The sequence below is a fragment of the Lepidochelys kempii genome, chromosome 2 (assembly GCF_965140265.1).
Source record: "Lepidochelys kempii isolate rLepKem1 chromosome 2, rLepKem1.hap2, whole genome shotgun sequence".
In the NCBI taxonomy this organism is placed as follows: Eukaryota; Metazoa; Chordata; order Testudines; family Cheloniidae; genus Lepidochelys; species Lepidochelys kempii.
The window spans coordinates 203990308-204008396 of record NC_133257.1 but is presented as its reverse complement, the minus strand read 5'-3'; the positions used below and the strand labels follow the sequence as shown (position 1 = coordinate 204008396).

At 36.5% G+C, this 18089-nt stretch overlaps 1 protein-coding gene across 1 annotated transcript in view; it reads right to left on the bottom strand.

Moving 5' to 3' along the window:
- Window positions 1-18089, bottom strand: part of TBC1D5 (TBC1 domain family member 5) — a 274157-nt gene that overhangs the window by 95595 nt on the left and 160473 nt on the right. Inside the window, exon 15 of the mRNA XM_073333539.1 lies at window positions 4726-4811. Coding sequence (XP_073189640.1) covers window positions 4726-4811 — 86 coding nt within the window. The remainder of the gene's footprint in view (window positions 1-4725; window positions 4812-18089) is intronic.

The window sequence follows — 18089 nt, the reverse complement described above, 5'->3', positions numbered from 1 at the left end:
AGGTCTAGCCCATTTCCTGTATGGGGGTCAGGAAGGAATTTTTTCTCCAATAGGGACAATTGGCAGAGGTCTGGGGAGCTTTTCACAGACCTTGCAGCACCTTCATGCCACAGTAGGTTAAGGAAGAATGTGCTTAGTACCCAACTCAGCTACCTGGTTGAGTTAACTTGTTGCAACTTGTGGCCAGTTTCCAGTGCCATTAAAACGATAAAAGACATGGTATTTTGGTGATGGGCTTTGGGGTCATGGAAGAGGGTGAGATCTTGTGGCCCTCACCAGCCAAGGTCCCCACCCTTCTGCAACTTCTGTCCCCCTTGTGGGGTGAGCAGAGTCCTAGGGGTTAGGCTGAGGACAGCCACTCAGAGTTTCGGGTTATATAGTAGGAGCTCTGTAACCCCTAGGTGATGGACAGGTTTTGACTCTCCCCTATGTTTAAACTTATTAAATGTTGTGGCCTGCCATTTAAAATCCATCCATATGTCTGTCCTCATTTTGCCGCTGTGTCAGAATCAAAGCGCTCTATCCTCCAGTGCCACATGTAATAGTTAGGATTAGGGCTGTCAATTAATCGCAGTTAACTCACATGATTAACTCAAAAAAATTAATTGTGATTAAAAAAATTAATCATGAATTAATTGTACTTATAACAATAGTATACCAACTGAAATGTATTAAATATTTTTGGATGTTTTCCTACATTTTCAATATTGATTTCAATTACAACACAGAATACAAAGTGTACACTGCTCACTTTATATTACTATTTTTGATTACAAAGATATGCACTGTAAAAATGATAAACAAAAAAATAGTATTTTTCAGTTCACCTGATACAAGTACTGAAGTGCAATCTCTTTATCATGAAAGTGTCACTTACAAATGTAGATTTTTTTTGATACATAACTGCACGCAAAAACAAAACAGTATAAAACTTTACAGCCTACAAGTCGACTCAGTCCTACTTCTTATTCTGCCAATTGCTAAGACAAACAAGTTTATTTACATTGACGGGAGATACTGCTGCCTGCTTCTAATTTACAATGTCCCCTGAAATGGAAAACAGGCGTTTGCATGGCACTTTTGTAGTCGGCGTTGCAAAGTATTTACATGCCATATATGCTAAACATTCATATGCTCCTTAATGCTTCGGCCACCATTCCAGAGGACATGCTTCCATACTCATGATGCTCATTAAAAAAAAATGAATCAATTAAATTAGTGACTGTACTCCTTGGGGGGAGAATTGTATGTCTCCTGCTCTGTTTTACCTGCATTCTGCATATATTTCATGTTATAGCAGTCTCGGATAATGACCCAGCACGTGTTTGTTTTAAGAACACTTTCACAGCAGATTTGACAAAATGTATCAATGTGAGATATCTAAAAATAACTACAGCACTTGACCCAAGGTTTAAGAATCTGACGTGCCTTCCAAAGAAGGGACGAGGTGTGGAACATCCTTTTAGAAGTCTTAAAAGAGCAACACACTGATGTGGAAACTACAGAATCCAAACCACCAAAAAGAAAATCAACCTTCTGCTGGTAGCATCTGACTCAGATGATGAAAATGAACATGCATCAGTCCGCACTGCTTTGGAATGTTATCAAGCAGAATCCATTATCAGCATGGAAGCGTGTCCTCTGGAATGGTGATTGAAGCATGAAGGGACATATGAATCTTTAGCGCATCTGGCATGTAAATATCTTGCAACGCCAGCTATAGCAGTGCCATGTGAATGTCTGTTCTCACTTTCAAGTGACACTGTAAACAAGAAGCAGGCAGCATTTTCTCTTGCAAATTGTAACCAACCTTGTCTGAGTCATTGGCTGACCAAGAAGTAGGACTGAGTGGACTCGTTGGTTCTAAAGATTTACATTGTTTTATTTTTGAAAGCAGGTTTTTTTACATAATTCTACATTTGTAAGTTCAACTTTTATGATAAAGAGATTGCACTACAATACTTGTATAAGGTGAACTGAAATTTTTTTTTGTTTTTTACAGTGCAAATATTTGTAATAAATATAAAGTGAGCACTGTACACTTTGTATTCTGCATTGCAAATTGAAATTAATATATTTCAAAATGTAGTAAACATCCAAAAATATTTAAAATAAATGGTATTCTATTGTTGTTTAACAGCGCGATTAATCATGATTAATTTTTTAAATCGCTTGACAGCCCTAGTTAGAATCCTCTCCTTCCAGGAAGCCTCAAGTAGGGAAGAAAGCTTTGCCAGCAGCTGCAATACTGCTAGTTCCATGATAACTGCAGGGAGAGACACTAGCTCATAAGTTCCACAATTATACTTTAATATGTTTCTGCAGCATGGCCCATCTGAGACCCAACAAAAAGCAGTTGCAGCGCACCACAGTTGTGTGTGGGACACAGAAATCCTACAGATCCTGTATTTTGAAAAAGAGACCAAGGAGCTCTTGAGAAGCAAACTGGGTCAAGAAGTCTTGCAGTAGGAGTTAAAAGAGTGCCTGGGTGTTCCACGAGAGAGCAGTACAATGAGAGAGAGAGAATATAATAAGCTGCAGTTGGGCCTCCTAAAACAGTTGTACGAAAAATGCAGACTTGGAGGGTAGCAGAAGAGAGGTTGTAGAATCTTCTATAGGACAGCTCAGGTGGAGACTATATTTTGGAGTTTCCCTGTCCACCAGAAAGAATCAAAGTTCCCATGCTACAAGTCAAAGATGCAGGAGCAGCAAGAATATTGACCCCACAGATCAAGGAATGAGGCTGGGCCAATACAAAAAGAAAACCATGATTCCTGGGGCAGGACATCCTCCTCTGGATAGCCATCTTTCTAAGTTTCTTAACAGGACAAATAGCTAGAACATTATGCCATAGTAACGTAATGCTGCTAATCACATTATGATGTAATGTCATTGTCTTTTTCACTCATTGTCACTTGATATCATCATAAGGCACAGAGAGAAGCTAGAAAAAAAGAAACTTTTCATTTTTTCCCCGTCCCTCAAAATTTAAAATTCTTTGCACATTGCAAGCTGGCACTGTATTAGATAGGAGAGGTGTGTGAAAAAAGGGATGGGTGTCCCTTTTATTTATTTTACAATGATAAGATTAGCACTGGCATGGCAGCACATTCCATAACCACCATTTCAATATCCAAAGTTTGCAACCTATGGGATAGCATCAATTCATTTTAAGCCTGATAAAAAATACAAATATTAAACCCATCCTGGAATTTTTATACTTGTAGTAGTTTTCTCATACAGTGATTATTCTAATAAAACAGAGCTTTTTGGTCACATAGCACTAAAAACATGGATATTACAAATGCATCTTTGTATTTTAAGGACCAAATTGTGCTTTTCCTTACCAGGAAAGTAGACCCATTGACTTCAATGAGATAAAAGCATAAGTAATGTAAGCAGATTTGGCCCTCTATCCTTTGACTCGTGGTTGTTTTGAAACTCGGTCACTATACTTAGATTTTAAGTGCTTTGAGGCAGAAACCATCTTTATGTTATGTGCTTGTACAGTGCCTAGTGTAATGGAATTTAGATCTCTGGTTTCACCAAGGATATGTTTTAAAACTGGTTTAGTTGAACTGTTGCAAACTGCTGTGTGGGCATTCTTCAATCAGTTTAAAAGGAATAAGATCAATTGATAGAAGCTGTGGTAGACTGATCGAAGATTGTCCACACAGTGGTTTGCACCAGTTCAAGTAAATCAGTTTTAAGCTATTGCAAGTGTAGACAAGACCCTAGCCTGAGAGAGAGAGCATGCAAGCTAGAATATAGCACTCTTTGTAATATTATTGATTGTGCAAAGATGAAAAAATTAATTTCACATAATTAATGAAGACAAGTGCAAAGTACTATACTTACAAAGAAAAAAAACCCAAATGCACAACTACAAAATGGGGAGTAACTGGGGAGGCAGTACTGCTGAAAAGAGTCCAGGGGTTATACGGAATCACAAATTGCACGAGTCAATAACATGAAGCAGTTGCAAGGAAGGCTAACATCATTCTGGGGTGTATTAACAGGAGTGTTGTATGCAAGACATGAGAGATCATTGTTCTACTCTACTTGGCACTGCTGTGGCCTCAGATGAGGTACTGTGTGCAGTTCCAGAAGCTGCACTTTAAGAAAGATGTGGACAAATTGGAGAGAGTGTAGAGAAGAGCAACAAAAATGATAAAAGGTTTAGAAAACCTGACCTAGGAGGAGAAGTTAAAAAAATTGGGGACTTTGAGTCTTGAGAAGAGAAGACTATGGGGGGACCTGATATCAGTCTTCAAATATGTTAAGGGCTGTTATAAAGAAGACAGTGATCAATTGTTCTCCATGTCTATTGCTGGTACGACAAGAAGTAATGTGCTTAATCTGCAGTAAGGGAGATTTAGGTTAGATATTAGGAAAAACTATATATAACTATAAAGATATTAAAACTGGAACAGGCTTCCTGGGGGGCTGTGGAATCCCTGTCATTGAAAACTTTTTAGAACAGGTTCGACATATCCATCAGGGATAATCTAGATATACATCATCCTGCCTCAGCACAGGGTGCTGGAACAGTTGATAACTCGAGGTCACTTCCAGCCCTACATTTCTAAAATACTATGATAATAGTCATTTGTGTTCCATATACTGTTTGTATAATTCCTGTTTTGAATCAAAGCAACCTATAAAATATTCACTATTTTTGGGTAAGGTGTTAATTAAAATGCAACATATATGAAAGTGTCTTACCGGGTTTTATTCATCAAGTCTGCTCCACGTGCTTTGTAATAATCTAAACTTTGCTGGAATTGGTAAGTCACTGGTCTTGGATTTTTCTACAGAAAAGAGTGTTACAATGTTTAAATTAGAAAATATTTAATAAAAATTAGGCATCAGTATCTTAATATAAAAGTTAATCAATAAGGATTATAGATTAAAAACTCATTTCTTTTTTCCTAGGACCATAATTCATAAAGGTAGGAACAATATATAAAAAAGGAAAGCCAGCTTTGAAATATTTTAGATTCCATTGTTATCATCTGATGACTTTAAGACTGTTCCACAAATACCATAACTAAGCATATATTCATCCATATAGAAAGGGGACTGAGCTACAATGTTCGAGTCTGGATCTGAACTTTCTGGGGAAGTTCTGTTCCAAGCTAGTTTTGTCCCTTCTCAAGTTCTGACTATAAAGTGTATCACTAAAACATCTGCCTATAAAGGGATCATATTAAATAAAACATTAATAGTAAGGACTAGCTATAATTTCTAATTTAAAATTAAAGTACCCACTTGTTAGAACATTTTAGTTAAAAAAAAGATTGGTTTCATGTTAGAATTATGTTTTGCTGATCAAATCAAATATATCCACTAGATGGCACACAGAACCGTTTCCCCCACCGAAACCTCACAGTATTCAGAATCTAGGCCTGGAATCCTGTAGTACTATCCTCTACACAATTAATGCTGAAAACAGAGTTTGTCTGTTAGTCCCTATTTTCACCTCAGATAAACTAATTTATTGACATATTTTGTCTTAAATAGCACTGAAATTACCTATTTTTGGACTTAATATTCTATGGAATTCTGAAGAACCTATACCACAGAATTATGTACCAAGGAGTCCACTTACACTAATTTAGCTCAAAGGGATGGTATAAAGTGCTATGTAAATACATATTAAAAAAATAAATTGAATAGGCATCCAACTAAACAGAAGTACAGCATAGCCCTTTTATATAAATACTCATCAAAGGGATAAATTAAAGTAATACATTTCCATTTCATTGGAAGTTAAAATGCATTAGGAAAAAATACAACATGTGGAAATTCATTTTCCTTGCCCACTGTTGTAATGGGCTGGGGAACCCATGCTCCACCACTCTCCAGTGAATTTCTGAAAACACTTCCTTTTTGACCAGCCTTCTCATGTTTTTAGGAGTAGGTGGGGTTTACATTTCAAGTAACAGAATATTGTACAATGCATATGACAAAGGAAGAAGAGTTAAAGTTGAAGAGTCAATAGGTATCAAAGGGTCAGAAGGATTGCTGGGGTCAAAGTTAAAGTTGGTGATGGAAACCTTCAGTGAGAATTTCCTAACTTTTTCATGCTGTCAGGCTTACCTTTGTATTAAATTACTTTTTGCCTCTTATAGGAATACATTAAACATTGTTTAAATATATACTGGTTTGCAGTGTTATAAAAAACTTGAGGCTAACAGACAGCATTAAAAAAAATTCCCATTTATTCTGTCACCTGCACGGTAATGGTCACCGTACATTTTTCTTTTCTTGTTATAACAACATTTGCATAACTCTATCCCATTATATGGCTTGTAAGTCCGTCCTCGTCAACTGATAGCAATAACAATGAATCAGCTTTAGTTACTATTGCTCTGGTTTGGTAATTCAATGCATTTCTACGATAATGAAATCTGAACTGACATGAGGAGGATAACTGATGGTTCTATAACTACTATGCTAGTAATCAAATAGTGTAACTTTTCTCTTACAAATTTAATAGACTTCTATTTTTCTTTATGAGAGTTGATGACCATTTGAAGAAATGTACAAGAAGAGGAGGATGACAAAATTACTGGCATATTTCCAGTTGATCCAGATTCAATTGAAAAATTCACTTTCACAAGGCTATCACACGTTTTTACAACTTGTTTCCAGAAATTGGATATACACTTTATTTTTGCTAAAAAAAAAAGCTTTCTTTTCCAACTTCCATGAAATCAAGAAAGGATTATGCTACTTTCTTTTCTGGAAGAAAGTGGGGGACGAGATCATGTGGAGCAATTTCTTAAAATACATATTTATGCAGAAATGACAAGCAATTCAAGACATGAAATGCTGATCTACTATCTAAGCACTTAAAGCCATTAATAGGAATAATGATCTAACTTGAACACATGAATGAGGCTCAAGTATTGCTTTCAGTGGGGCCTGTTTAAATTCCTGTGAGGCTTACTGGTATGAAAGGCAGAGGCAGTTTAAAGTACTATTACATGGAAGGGCGGGGGCAGGGGGAACCAAAGCTCAGAAAAAATGATGTTGAAAAAACAGCATTTAAAATGTAAGGCAATAAAAACCAAGAGGATTATGGTTGGAAATGGTTTTTAGCATTGTAAGATATCCTTTAAGAAAATCCCATTATTTTTAAAAACCTGACATACATGTTAACACGCAGATATCTGAAAACTACTATCCTAAACATAGTCAATATTTCTGAAAGTTGCATTTCAAACAGACAGTAACAGAAATTAAGATTATGATACTTATAGCATGTTATTGATAGTACCTTCTCTATTTTTCATATTAAAAAAAACCCCTTGCATAAGTTTCATAATGAGAAATACTCCTAGAAAAATGCAATTTTTTCTTTATCAATTTCAAACTAATTTCTCTCGTAGGCATACCCAACTTTGTGTATCCTCTGTACTAGATGTATTGTGCATTCAGGACACACAGAATAAGTTAATCTGATTTATTGACCAGAGCATTCATTTTTTTCCTTTTTCCCCAAGTAGATTCCAAGTAAGTATAGTTATATTTACATGTTTAATTACTTGTTAGTAAAGTTTTCATACCTTTATTTCTCAACTAATGTAAGTACTTTGATCAATAATTTACATCTGCCATATCCCAACCTTCGTATTATGTGCTGATTGCCCTTGATAAAGAGTATAAAAAGGGCATTAAGTGGATTAGCAAATTAATTCCTCCCCTTCCTTCCTACATAGGTCTGTGAAATGCAGAACTACCATGGATTTTTCTTCTAGGGATGTCACATTAGCCAGAAGAGTCTAGGAATCCATAGTCTGCCTGTAGGGGAATGGTAAATACCATTCTTTTAACAATCTTCTGTGGGTTTTTCAATTACTTTTCAATTCTCTCCTTTATAACTGGATAGCCTATGTTAGACAACCAAAAGCTTTAATTTTGAATTAACAGATTTTAAAAGGGGCAAATATTATGCAGAGCTATAGTAACCAGCATGTGAAGTAGGGCTGTACATGTGGAGGATTCTGTGCTGCATCTCTTAGAAGCACAGCATAGAGCTCACAGCCCAGAGGGAGTGGGTGACTATTGTGGCTTTGAGTCACCCTTGGGCCATCTTGATTCTAAGCCACTCTGAGGGCTGCAACAGCCCTCTGCGTAATTAGACAGTCCTGAGGGGCTGTCTAAATTATAGCAACCTGCCTATGGGAAAGCAGTGCTGTCCAAAAACTCCACAGCATCATGGGCTGGGTCCTGCCCCCCCTAGTCACACCTCTTCTGCCCCCAGGTCCACTCCATGCATATATTAACATCAGGGCTTGCAAGGGAGTCCTCAAGAACAATCTGTGCTGTCTTTCTCAGTTCCAGATCAGATCCAGAGCTATGAGAGACCCTTTACTTTCCTTTGACCATTTTAGCTGGTTAAGGAGAGGGAGCAGAAGTGAGAATCTCACCCAATCAGGCAGATGCTCAGATGGTGTGAATTACACCAGTGGAGGGTCTGTGCCATGTCTTTAAACTCTTTGTTATAACTTTGGATAGCATTTCGAGTAAAACTGAGTGAAACATTTGATTGCTTAGAGTGACCATCAGTGGTCACAGAAATTCTAACATGCCTGGCTGGTTCCCTGAGTTGGACTTTACTGAGGTACTTGTAGGGAAAAAAGTAAAGATGTTTTGCTAAATCCAAATCATGTAATAAAAAAAAAGTCAAACAAGAAAATTATATAAAATTATTTATGTAGCTAACTATCTTATAGTGGGGCAGGCTTGAGTGATATAAGTCATAGAAAGATGGTTGTGTCATACATCAAGGAAGCTAATTTACTCCCATAATGTAATGCTTTAACTGTGTGAGCATGTGGCGGTTTCCAGTATGTGTGTGCAGGTGCTGGTGATGAAATCTATAGAACACAATTTAAGATTTAGTTTTTCCTCTCCTTCCTTTTGTTTTTGTTTTTAAATATTCCAGATAATGAAGGTTCAGAAGATGAAACAGCACTGTAAAAAGATGTCTAATGTGCCTCTCTGATGAAAAATGAGACTTATTTTAGTGAACATATTATTGCCTCAATGCCAGGGGAAAAACACTCGTCATTAGAGAAATGAATTGCTCAGCTGTTTGTAAGCAAAAAGCTCTGGGGGAATTTCTCAAGGCCCAAAACGCAAAGCATTGCAGGGTTATGCAAACATATGTTGCAGGTGTTTTAGGTTAGACAGGTGGGAAAACCTCAACCACTGAAAAAGACTTAGCTTAATAGATTGCAACTGAAACTAGATAACCTAAATGCAACCAAGTGAGAAAGAAACAGCGATAGTGAACTGTATACGCATAACAAAACTCTCACCAAAGTAATTATCTCACATAGAACAAAACTCTCACTAAAATAATTATCTCACAAGCAAACCGGAATTTTGTTTCCATCCAGTAGTTTTATAGCAAACAAATGCTGCCAATTATAATTTTTTGAAAAACTAATGGTATTTTAAACCTGGAACAAGAAACAGCCTGAAATAGCAATAATTATCCAAAAAAGATAAAGATGAAGTATTGTAGCCTCTATTTAAACAAATATTTCTAAGGAGACAGTTTGTTGTAATATCCTTATTTAGTTCACTAGGCAACATTAGATTTATCATAATTCTCCTAAAGCCTAAGATATTTCTATATTAAAATGCTAATTTTTTCCTTTTCATTTGCCTATAAGTAAAGTTGGGGAATCTGATCCCACATTCACTGTGAAGGTTTTACCTTTTCTTTCTCCAATGCAATACAAGAAACTCTTCAATAAAAACTGATACATACATAGCTAAAATGTGGATTGGGAACAGAAGTGAAGTACAACTAAAATGTAGATAAGGAACACAGCTGTTCACAGCTGTCACTTTCCTTTATGCACCAATAATTAATTTGACTGTGCATATTAATGACTACCTAATAGTTTAGGTGCCCAGAAAATGTAACCTCGCCACTCTTTTTCTTTGTTATGTACTCAAGAAGCTATATATTTGCTATGTGTTTGACAAATAAGGTATAAACAACAGCTCAACATTTTCAATAATTTTTCATAGACATCTCAAAGATTTGATCACAAGAAATGCAGGTATCTGTTGTACAGTGATGACTGTCCACTGTGGCACAAACTGCACTGCATCAGCCTGCAACAGATTTTAACAAATATTTATAAAACAGTGGGGCATTATTATTTCACAGTATTATCAGACACCATACCCCACTGCTCACTGTAAATGAGTTCAGTGCCAATGGATTAAAATATAAGCCAATATATACTTTGTTAGTGTATCTATATTAAGATATAACATTGCATCAAAAGAAGAGGTACAACATTGTACTGACCACAGCATGACACTGGGGGTCGAGAGACAAACTCTATCAATGTGTTTTGTAGTGATATGCTGTAACCCTCTCTGTGTTATAGCTTTCTTATCTGTAAACTACCTACTTACCATTCTCAGAGGGATGCTGTGGGCTTCTATTAATTAATGCTTGTCAAAAATAAAAATACCTTTGAGAATCGCCTACAGACAATGCTATAGAAGTACAATGAATTACTATTGTATGTCAATTGATTGAATGGAAAAATCAAGGAAATATTTTTCCTGAAGCAAATAAAATGCCCCCCAAAAATTTAAGAATTCAATTCACTGGGTAAAGACAAGGAGAACTCCCTAAACTCATACCAACTAGAAATAATGACCAACTCCAATTTCCTTACATGTCAACCCTGAATCCCTATGGCGAATGGGAGTTTCAAATGCTAGAAAAGTATTTTACATTGTGGTCTACATTACATACTATTGTACATTATGCTCTCTCTCTCTGGAGAAGAAGAAAGAAATGGTAAAAATGTTAATTCAGATTTATAAATAATATCTTTGACTTGAATTAAAGAAAATTTTGGTCACACATATTTTAGCTCCTTGTCCTAACTAGCTGACACTCTTTTTCACTAACGTTTTTACAATATATCATATTATTAACAGGTAGATCAAAGCATACCAAACCTTTATCAATATTCCAGACAGAAAAAATACCCTGCTAATGTTCAAATTTGTAACCTGTGTAAATGCCACATCTTTCATAAACAACACTGCTTAACCACATAATTTCAATCTGCGTTTCAATTTAGTCACCTATTTTTTTCCCCCTGAACACTTGTTTTCAAAAGTAAAGTAACTAAACAGTGAGATGTAAATAAGGCAATCTTCAGCCCTTTACCCATGACAGATTTATTACCTGGTATCTCAAAACCTTACACAGCTAGGAAATAGAAGTTTTACAGCAGTAGAAAGGGGAGATCCAAGCTTACAAATGGAACACACAGCTAGACTTGCTTCTAACCCTGTCAATGTCCCAAGTTATCAGATTTAAAATATAACATTTTTATATACAGAAAAGCCACCACATTTTGGTTTTATTGGCACTCATTTGGACAACCTGCATAGCTCACTCATGGCTTTTTGAGTAATGCAGCTATTCTAAGCTGACACCAATAAAACCATATTCCACACAACAACATTATTTGTTCTTTCTGTGTGTATGTGCATACATACACATATGCCATACATACAAAGGTGAAAGTAAGCTGGTCTGGTCCGGTATGGCGTACCAGCATGAGCTGGGACACAGCCGACCGTACCAGCACGGGGCAGCTTCTCTGGGTAGGCAATTTAAAAGGGCCCTGGGCTCCGGAGCCCTGGGGTAGTGGTCACAAGCCCTGGGCCTCTGGCGGCGATTTAAAGGGCCAGGGACTCCTCTGCGGTAGTGGCGGCTGGGAGGCCCACACCCTTTAAATTGCCCTGCTGCCGGACACCTGGGGTAGCAGTGGCAGCCAGGGTTCCAGCGGTGATTTAAAAGGCCTGGGGCTCCCTGCCGCTGCTACCACAGCCCTGGGCCCTTTAAATCATGATTTAAAGGGCACGGGGACTTAAAGGCCCCACCCTTCTGGTTGAGGCCCTGCCCCTTCCGGTTGATTCCCCTAACCCTCCCGCTCAGGACTCTGGCCCTGTGTACCAGTAAGTCCCTTAAGTTATTTTCACCCCTGCATATATATGGGGAAGGTGAAATATTTTTAAGGTGCTAGTTGGCTTATTTTTGCTATCTGGAGAGCAAAGATGATGATTTTATTGTGTTCTGTATACAATGTGGTATGTAAAAAATTTGAAAAAGGTTCCTAAGGACTCGAATAGGCACTTTCTGAGATCTACATATCTGCTCATTACAATAAAAGTAATATGATATTTATGCATATATGGAGAATGGAGACAAGTTAAGTTTTTGGAGTCAGGGGATAGGAAGATCCATTCATTCTGGGATCCTGAAAATAAAGGAAACTGCAGAGACATTTTGGTAAATGTTGCTCCTTAAAAAGATTAAAAGAACAAAACTCCACCTCAAATCTCCAAACCTAACTATCCATAAAATACTGACTGAAAAGATTAACAGGTATCTTGAAATTTCTTTTGACACCTAAAGTTTCCTGCCAGTTAAAAATGGGATGACAGAAATATTCTATAATATAGTCAAGTTAAGAGTTGTACAGATTGTCATGGTTAATACATTAATATTTACTATGCTGAATTTAATAATGTCAGCATACCAATAGTATATCTGAATTCATATCAAAATAGCCTACACAATAATTTTATCACACTACACTAGACATGATATAGAAGTAGTCATTCTTGCTTATATTAAAATGTTCACAATCCATTTTATACAACTCTCAGTTTCTGTTTTGCACATTTTAGTCAAATACATTAATTACGATGTGGAGAAGTTTTCATTAGAGAGAAACTGTTCTAAGTGGTGCTTTTTGATAAACTACTTCACAAAATAGAAGTGATTAACTGAATTGTCAGATTGCACACAAGGAGAACCATAATCACGTCATTCTAACATTGTTAAATATGGTTTATTATATCATTGTATAGCTAATATTGTTATTCTTTAGGACAGGGTCAGTAGTTTTAGATGACTTTTGAAATATAAGTAAACTAGTCATTTGAAAGAAACAGCCCAAACAAATTCATGTGCAGTAGGTTTTACTGGTACCAGGTAATTAAGAGCTACAAGGTGCTTCATTTTCCTCTTCCTCTTATTTAAAAAAAATATATATATATCAAACATTATCAGGTTTGCGCTTGCCTGTACCACTGTTATTTTCTTCTGCTCAAAGAAGAAAAAGATTCAGTCTTTAAAAATCAGTTTGTTGTTTGGCATTAAAATACACAAAAATAATTTCGTGTCCAGTCTTTTTCTTCCCTGTCCTTCTATTTCACCATAGGGAAACCTCACTTATTAGAGGATGGGGCTTCACTGTGGTAATGAATCCCTAACCAATGCCAGAGGAGTACAGTAAAAGAACTTCTGCCCTACCTATTTATGTCCTCTCCAATTCTTTCCCAATAATCCCATGTCCCCAAACACGTCTACATTTAATACCCCCTCATTACTGCTTTTTTTGGCCAGGATATCTCTATATGGGCAGAATTAAGGTTGCCTGGGTACCCAGCAGTCAGAAAAATCAAGGACATTTTAAAAAATGTTTGGGATCACGAAGTTATCAGCATGTATAATGTTTCTTTTGACTAGCCATTAGCTCACCAAGATTTTTTTGTGGAAATTGTATTATATTGCTTTACAGAAATATAAAGGACAAGTAAATTAATTAGGGCACAGTAATTGTGTTGCTTAATTTCTTACTATTGGAACACCACCATACTCTTGCTTTGATATCACTTGACTATAAGCACACCATGGTTTGTACAGCAGCATTCAAATAATAGATTCCAAAGCCAGAAGGGATGATTGTGATCATCTAGTCCAGGGGTAGGCAACCTATGGCACGCGTGCCAAAGGCGGCACGCCAGCTGATTTTCAGTGGCACTCACACTGCCCGGGTCCTGGCCACCGGTCCGAGGGGCCCTGCATTTTAATTTAATTTTAAATGAAGCTTCTTAAACATTTTAAAAACCTTATTTACTTTACATACAACAATAGTTTAGTTTTTATTATAGACTTATAGAAAGAGACCTTCTAAAAACATTAAAATGTATTACTGGCACGCAAAACTTTAAATTAGAGTGAATAAACGAAGACTCTGCACACCACTTCTGAAAGGTTGCCGACCCCTGATGTAGTCTGACCTGCTGTACCACACAGGCCATAGAACTTCCCCCAACTAATTCCTAGAGCATGTCTTTCAGAAAAACATCCAATTTGATTTATAAATGGTCAGGGATGGAGAATCCACCATGACCACTGGTAAACTGTTCAAGTAGTGAATTATTCTCACTATTAAAAATTTTCATCTTATTTAGAGTCTGAATTTGGCTAGCTTCAACTCCCAGCCATTGGATCACGTTATACCTTTCTTAGCTAGATTGAGGATTCCATGATTATATATTTGTTCCCCATGAAGATACTTACAGACTGTAATCAAGTCATCCCTTAACCTTTGCTTTGTTAAGCTAAACAGATTGAGTTCTGAGTCTACCACAATAAAGAATGTTTTTTAATCCTTTTAAATCATTCTTATGGTTCTTTGCTGAACCCACCCCAATTTCTCAACTAATTTCAGGAATTATTCTGTGATACTCTGAATTTCCCCAAATCTTCATTTCCATTTAAATACACTTGCTGATTAAGATGGATTGTCATAATATTTGCATACTGTTAGTTACTTAAGATGCCCATCTACCGAGTGTTATGAAGAAACTGACAATATAAATGATACCATCACAAATATATTCAGCTAGCTAAGAAACTGCCCCTCCCCTTCCTGTGGTACCACCAGGGTTATGATGATTGATGCAGGTGCTCTAGGTAACAGGCCCCTGGCTTAAAAGGGAGGGCGGCTATGAAGGATCCATGGTATTGATTAGTTGGCTTCTGAGCACTCTATTTTCCAAGGCTTTTCCTGAAAATACTAGTTGAGATCTATAAGATGCTATGGCAGGGAAGGCTAAGTTATGATAGGTTGATTAAATGACAGGCATATTTGGGAAGATGGGGATCAGTTTTGGCAAGGATGGGTAAGTCTTTTTATTATGAATACTGACCCTTTAGTTTTGTAATACATCAAAATAATTGAAAAAGTGCTTTGGATATGTTGGTTTTAAATTAAATATATGTAAATGAATAGTAACTATTGACTCACTGTGCATGTATTACTTTTATACGGGCCTATGACAATATGGCTATTCCAAACACTGTTTCATTAAATTGGTAGCTGCCTGTAACACCTTTATTCTAATAGTGAAAGACAACACAAGAGCTGAACCTGAAAACTCAGGACAATAATTACTAAAATCAAATATTTGTTGTGTAAATTATTATAGAAAAACAAACGCTTAGGGGCTCAGGGTTTGGAAGATAAGTTAAGGAAAACTAATTTTAAAACATTGTGCTTTAAAATGAACGTATATTTATAATTTTAGGATCAAATTTTGAAAACTGTCCTCCTATTTGGGGCTGGCAGTCAATTGCAAGCACATATAACGGGGGGAAGGCAAACAACAGTATTTAGATTACAGCTATCTTATTACATATGTAAATCAGGTGGTTAACCATCTAAATGTTTTAATGTGCCAGGAATTTACTGTGTGTATAAAGATAGAGGCTGAAGTACCATTCATACTTTTCGTCCTTAAAATGTATGTATATTGTGTTAAATATACTAAGGGCAAATATCAGGGTTCTTCCTGTTCTACCATTGAAAAGATGAAGATCAATTCATTTGTCTTTAGTGTCTCCTAACTTCCTCTTCCTCACCTTTCTACTATCTTCCTCCCTTTCTGTCACAATCATACAGGCCTTCTTACCCTACCTCAAACCCATCACTCAGTGGCAAGAACATCTTGCCCTCTTTCGAGTGCACGGTGACCTCACACGTCCCATCTGATTGCCTTTCCTACAAGTTTCCCATGGTGCCTACCTCATTTCTGGTCTTCCGCCTCCCCAATATTGATTTCTGGCCTTAGCTACTAGTGCGGTAACTCTTATCAGGAGGACTAGAGAAGCAAGCTGCGTTGGGCTGGGACTGGAGCCACTGAAAACTGGTAATCCGCTTGTCAAGTGCTTAAAAATCCTTCTTTCTTGCCTCCCCATCAGCACAGAGCACTTAAAAAAATTAGACAATGCCCAGTTGTCAGCCTCCTGGAAATGAGTCAACTGACTCATGGCTGAACAGCATACATTATTTAAAAATAAATTTGAAGCATTATAAAGAATTGTATGGGGAGGAGGGAGACAACTGTAGCTGCTATTACTCTAAAGTGATAAACTAACCATTATATACTAGGTATCAAAATTCCACCTCTTGAGTAAATATTAATTAATGAGTTGCTAATGTCCAAATGCTGAAGGAGACTAACTCCTGATTGGCTGCAATCTGGTCATTAAGAGTGGTAATTAATGACAGATTGCACACAGTGCTAACCAACAAAACAAACTAAAACCTGCTCCTCTCCTTTCACAAACACTGAAACAAACAATTCTGAAATAACAGGCAGCTTTCAAAGAATAGTTCCAGCTTTTCAGAAGCACCTCAGCTAATGAGTGTATAGAAAAGAATTTATCTGAAGGAGAAGAAAGTGAAGCTAAACAGCCTTTCAGGCACATGAAACCAGCTCAGAGAAAACTCTGAGATGTGGCAGCAGCTACTTAAGAAGAAAATTCAACTGAAAATAATGTACAAACAGCTCAGTTCACAATCTCAGTAATGTAATTTTTTTTCTCCTGCCATTTACTGCTCAGATCATGATGAGTGTTGAAGGCTGAAATGAGAATTCCTCTAGCTGGTCGTTATATGTATGATCATGACCTTAAAATCATATATTATTGCTTACTTTCTAAGGTAGTCGTAGTAATATCAGTTATGATTAACGAATAGAGCATCTTTGAGATGCCAGGTGTACTTCTGCAGGGATTCAGTTGTAATTTACCATTAATATATTAAACCATTATTTTAAAATGTTACTAAATTTCTTAAAATCCTATGCTGAAAAAAAATCAGACAAACCAGAATTTTCAGTGTGATGGGAAAAAAGTTTAAAATAAACAGCCAAATATAACATTCTAAATGATATTTTAATAGACTGGTATTGAGTAGTACCACTTCAGAGTTGAATAAAACTTGTCTTATTTCTAACTAGCTTTCTCGCAAGGTAGTACAACCATTCCTGCTAAAAGGTTTGCAGACAAACTTTTATTTTGCAGAAATCTTTTGGATAAATACTGTAAGCTCTCGAACAAAGGACGGTTGTCAGGTTCTTATAGTATGTTATCTAAAATGGTAATGTTCTATGTAGTGCTTTAGTTTTGTAATAAGTCACTGTGATAAGGTTAACACTTCAACACACAACAACATACAAATAAGAACACCCAAAGATGAAAATTACTTCGCTTATGTTGCTGTATTAGAATTTTATTTGCTAAAGGGTAAAAACAGATTTGCAAAATTCACAGTTAACTTAAAACAATAGTTTTAAACCTTTTATTCCGAGCCCTGTCTGCCTTCAGGAGGGAGAGAACATCTGGTTATTTAAGGAACACAATATGTTCACATTTTCGATGACTTTTATTTCTAATTGGGTTTTTTAATTTTTTTTTATTTGAACAACTCTAGTTAGAACTATGTTTTTTAATCACTTTATATTCTTCTGACTGCCCTCCCTCAACATCTCTACTTCTTCATCTACAGTATTTGCTTTGAAAATTCACAGCACTACCCAACAGTGGTGATGTGAAAAAAATATATGGAAAAAATTAGGTACTTTTGGGGTATTATATTCAGAGACACACCTACTACCAATTCCTTTGGGTATATTACAAGAACAATTCCTACTATTGCTCCAGTTTCTCACTCAACACACACACTTTTACTTCCCCCTTCTTTCACATCAAGTCAGTTTTCACATAACCTTCTATTCTAAAAAAGCCTAAATAGATAGAAATCCCATTGACTGATATAATTGAGAAGAATTACTGCTTACTGAAGAATTGCAAATTTGGAATAAGCGTCTTGCTAAGTGAGCTCACAATGTAGCCCTGAGTAGGGGCAACAACATAGATTTCAAAT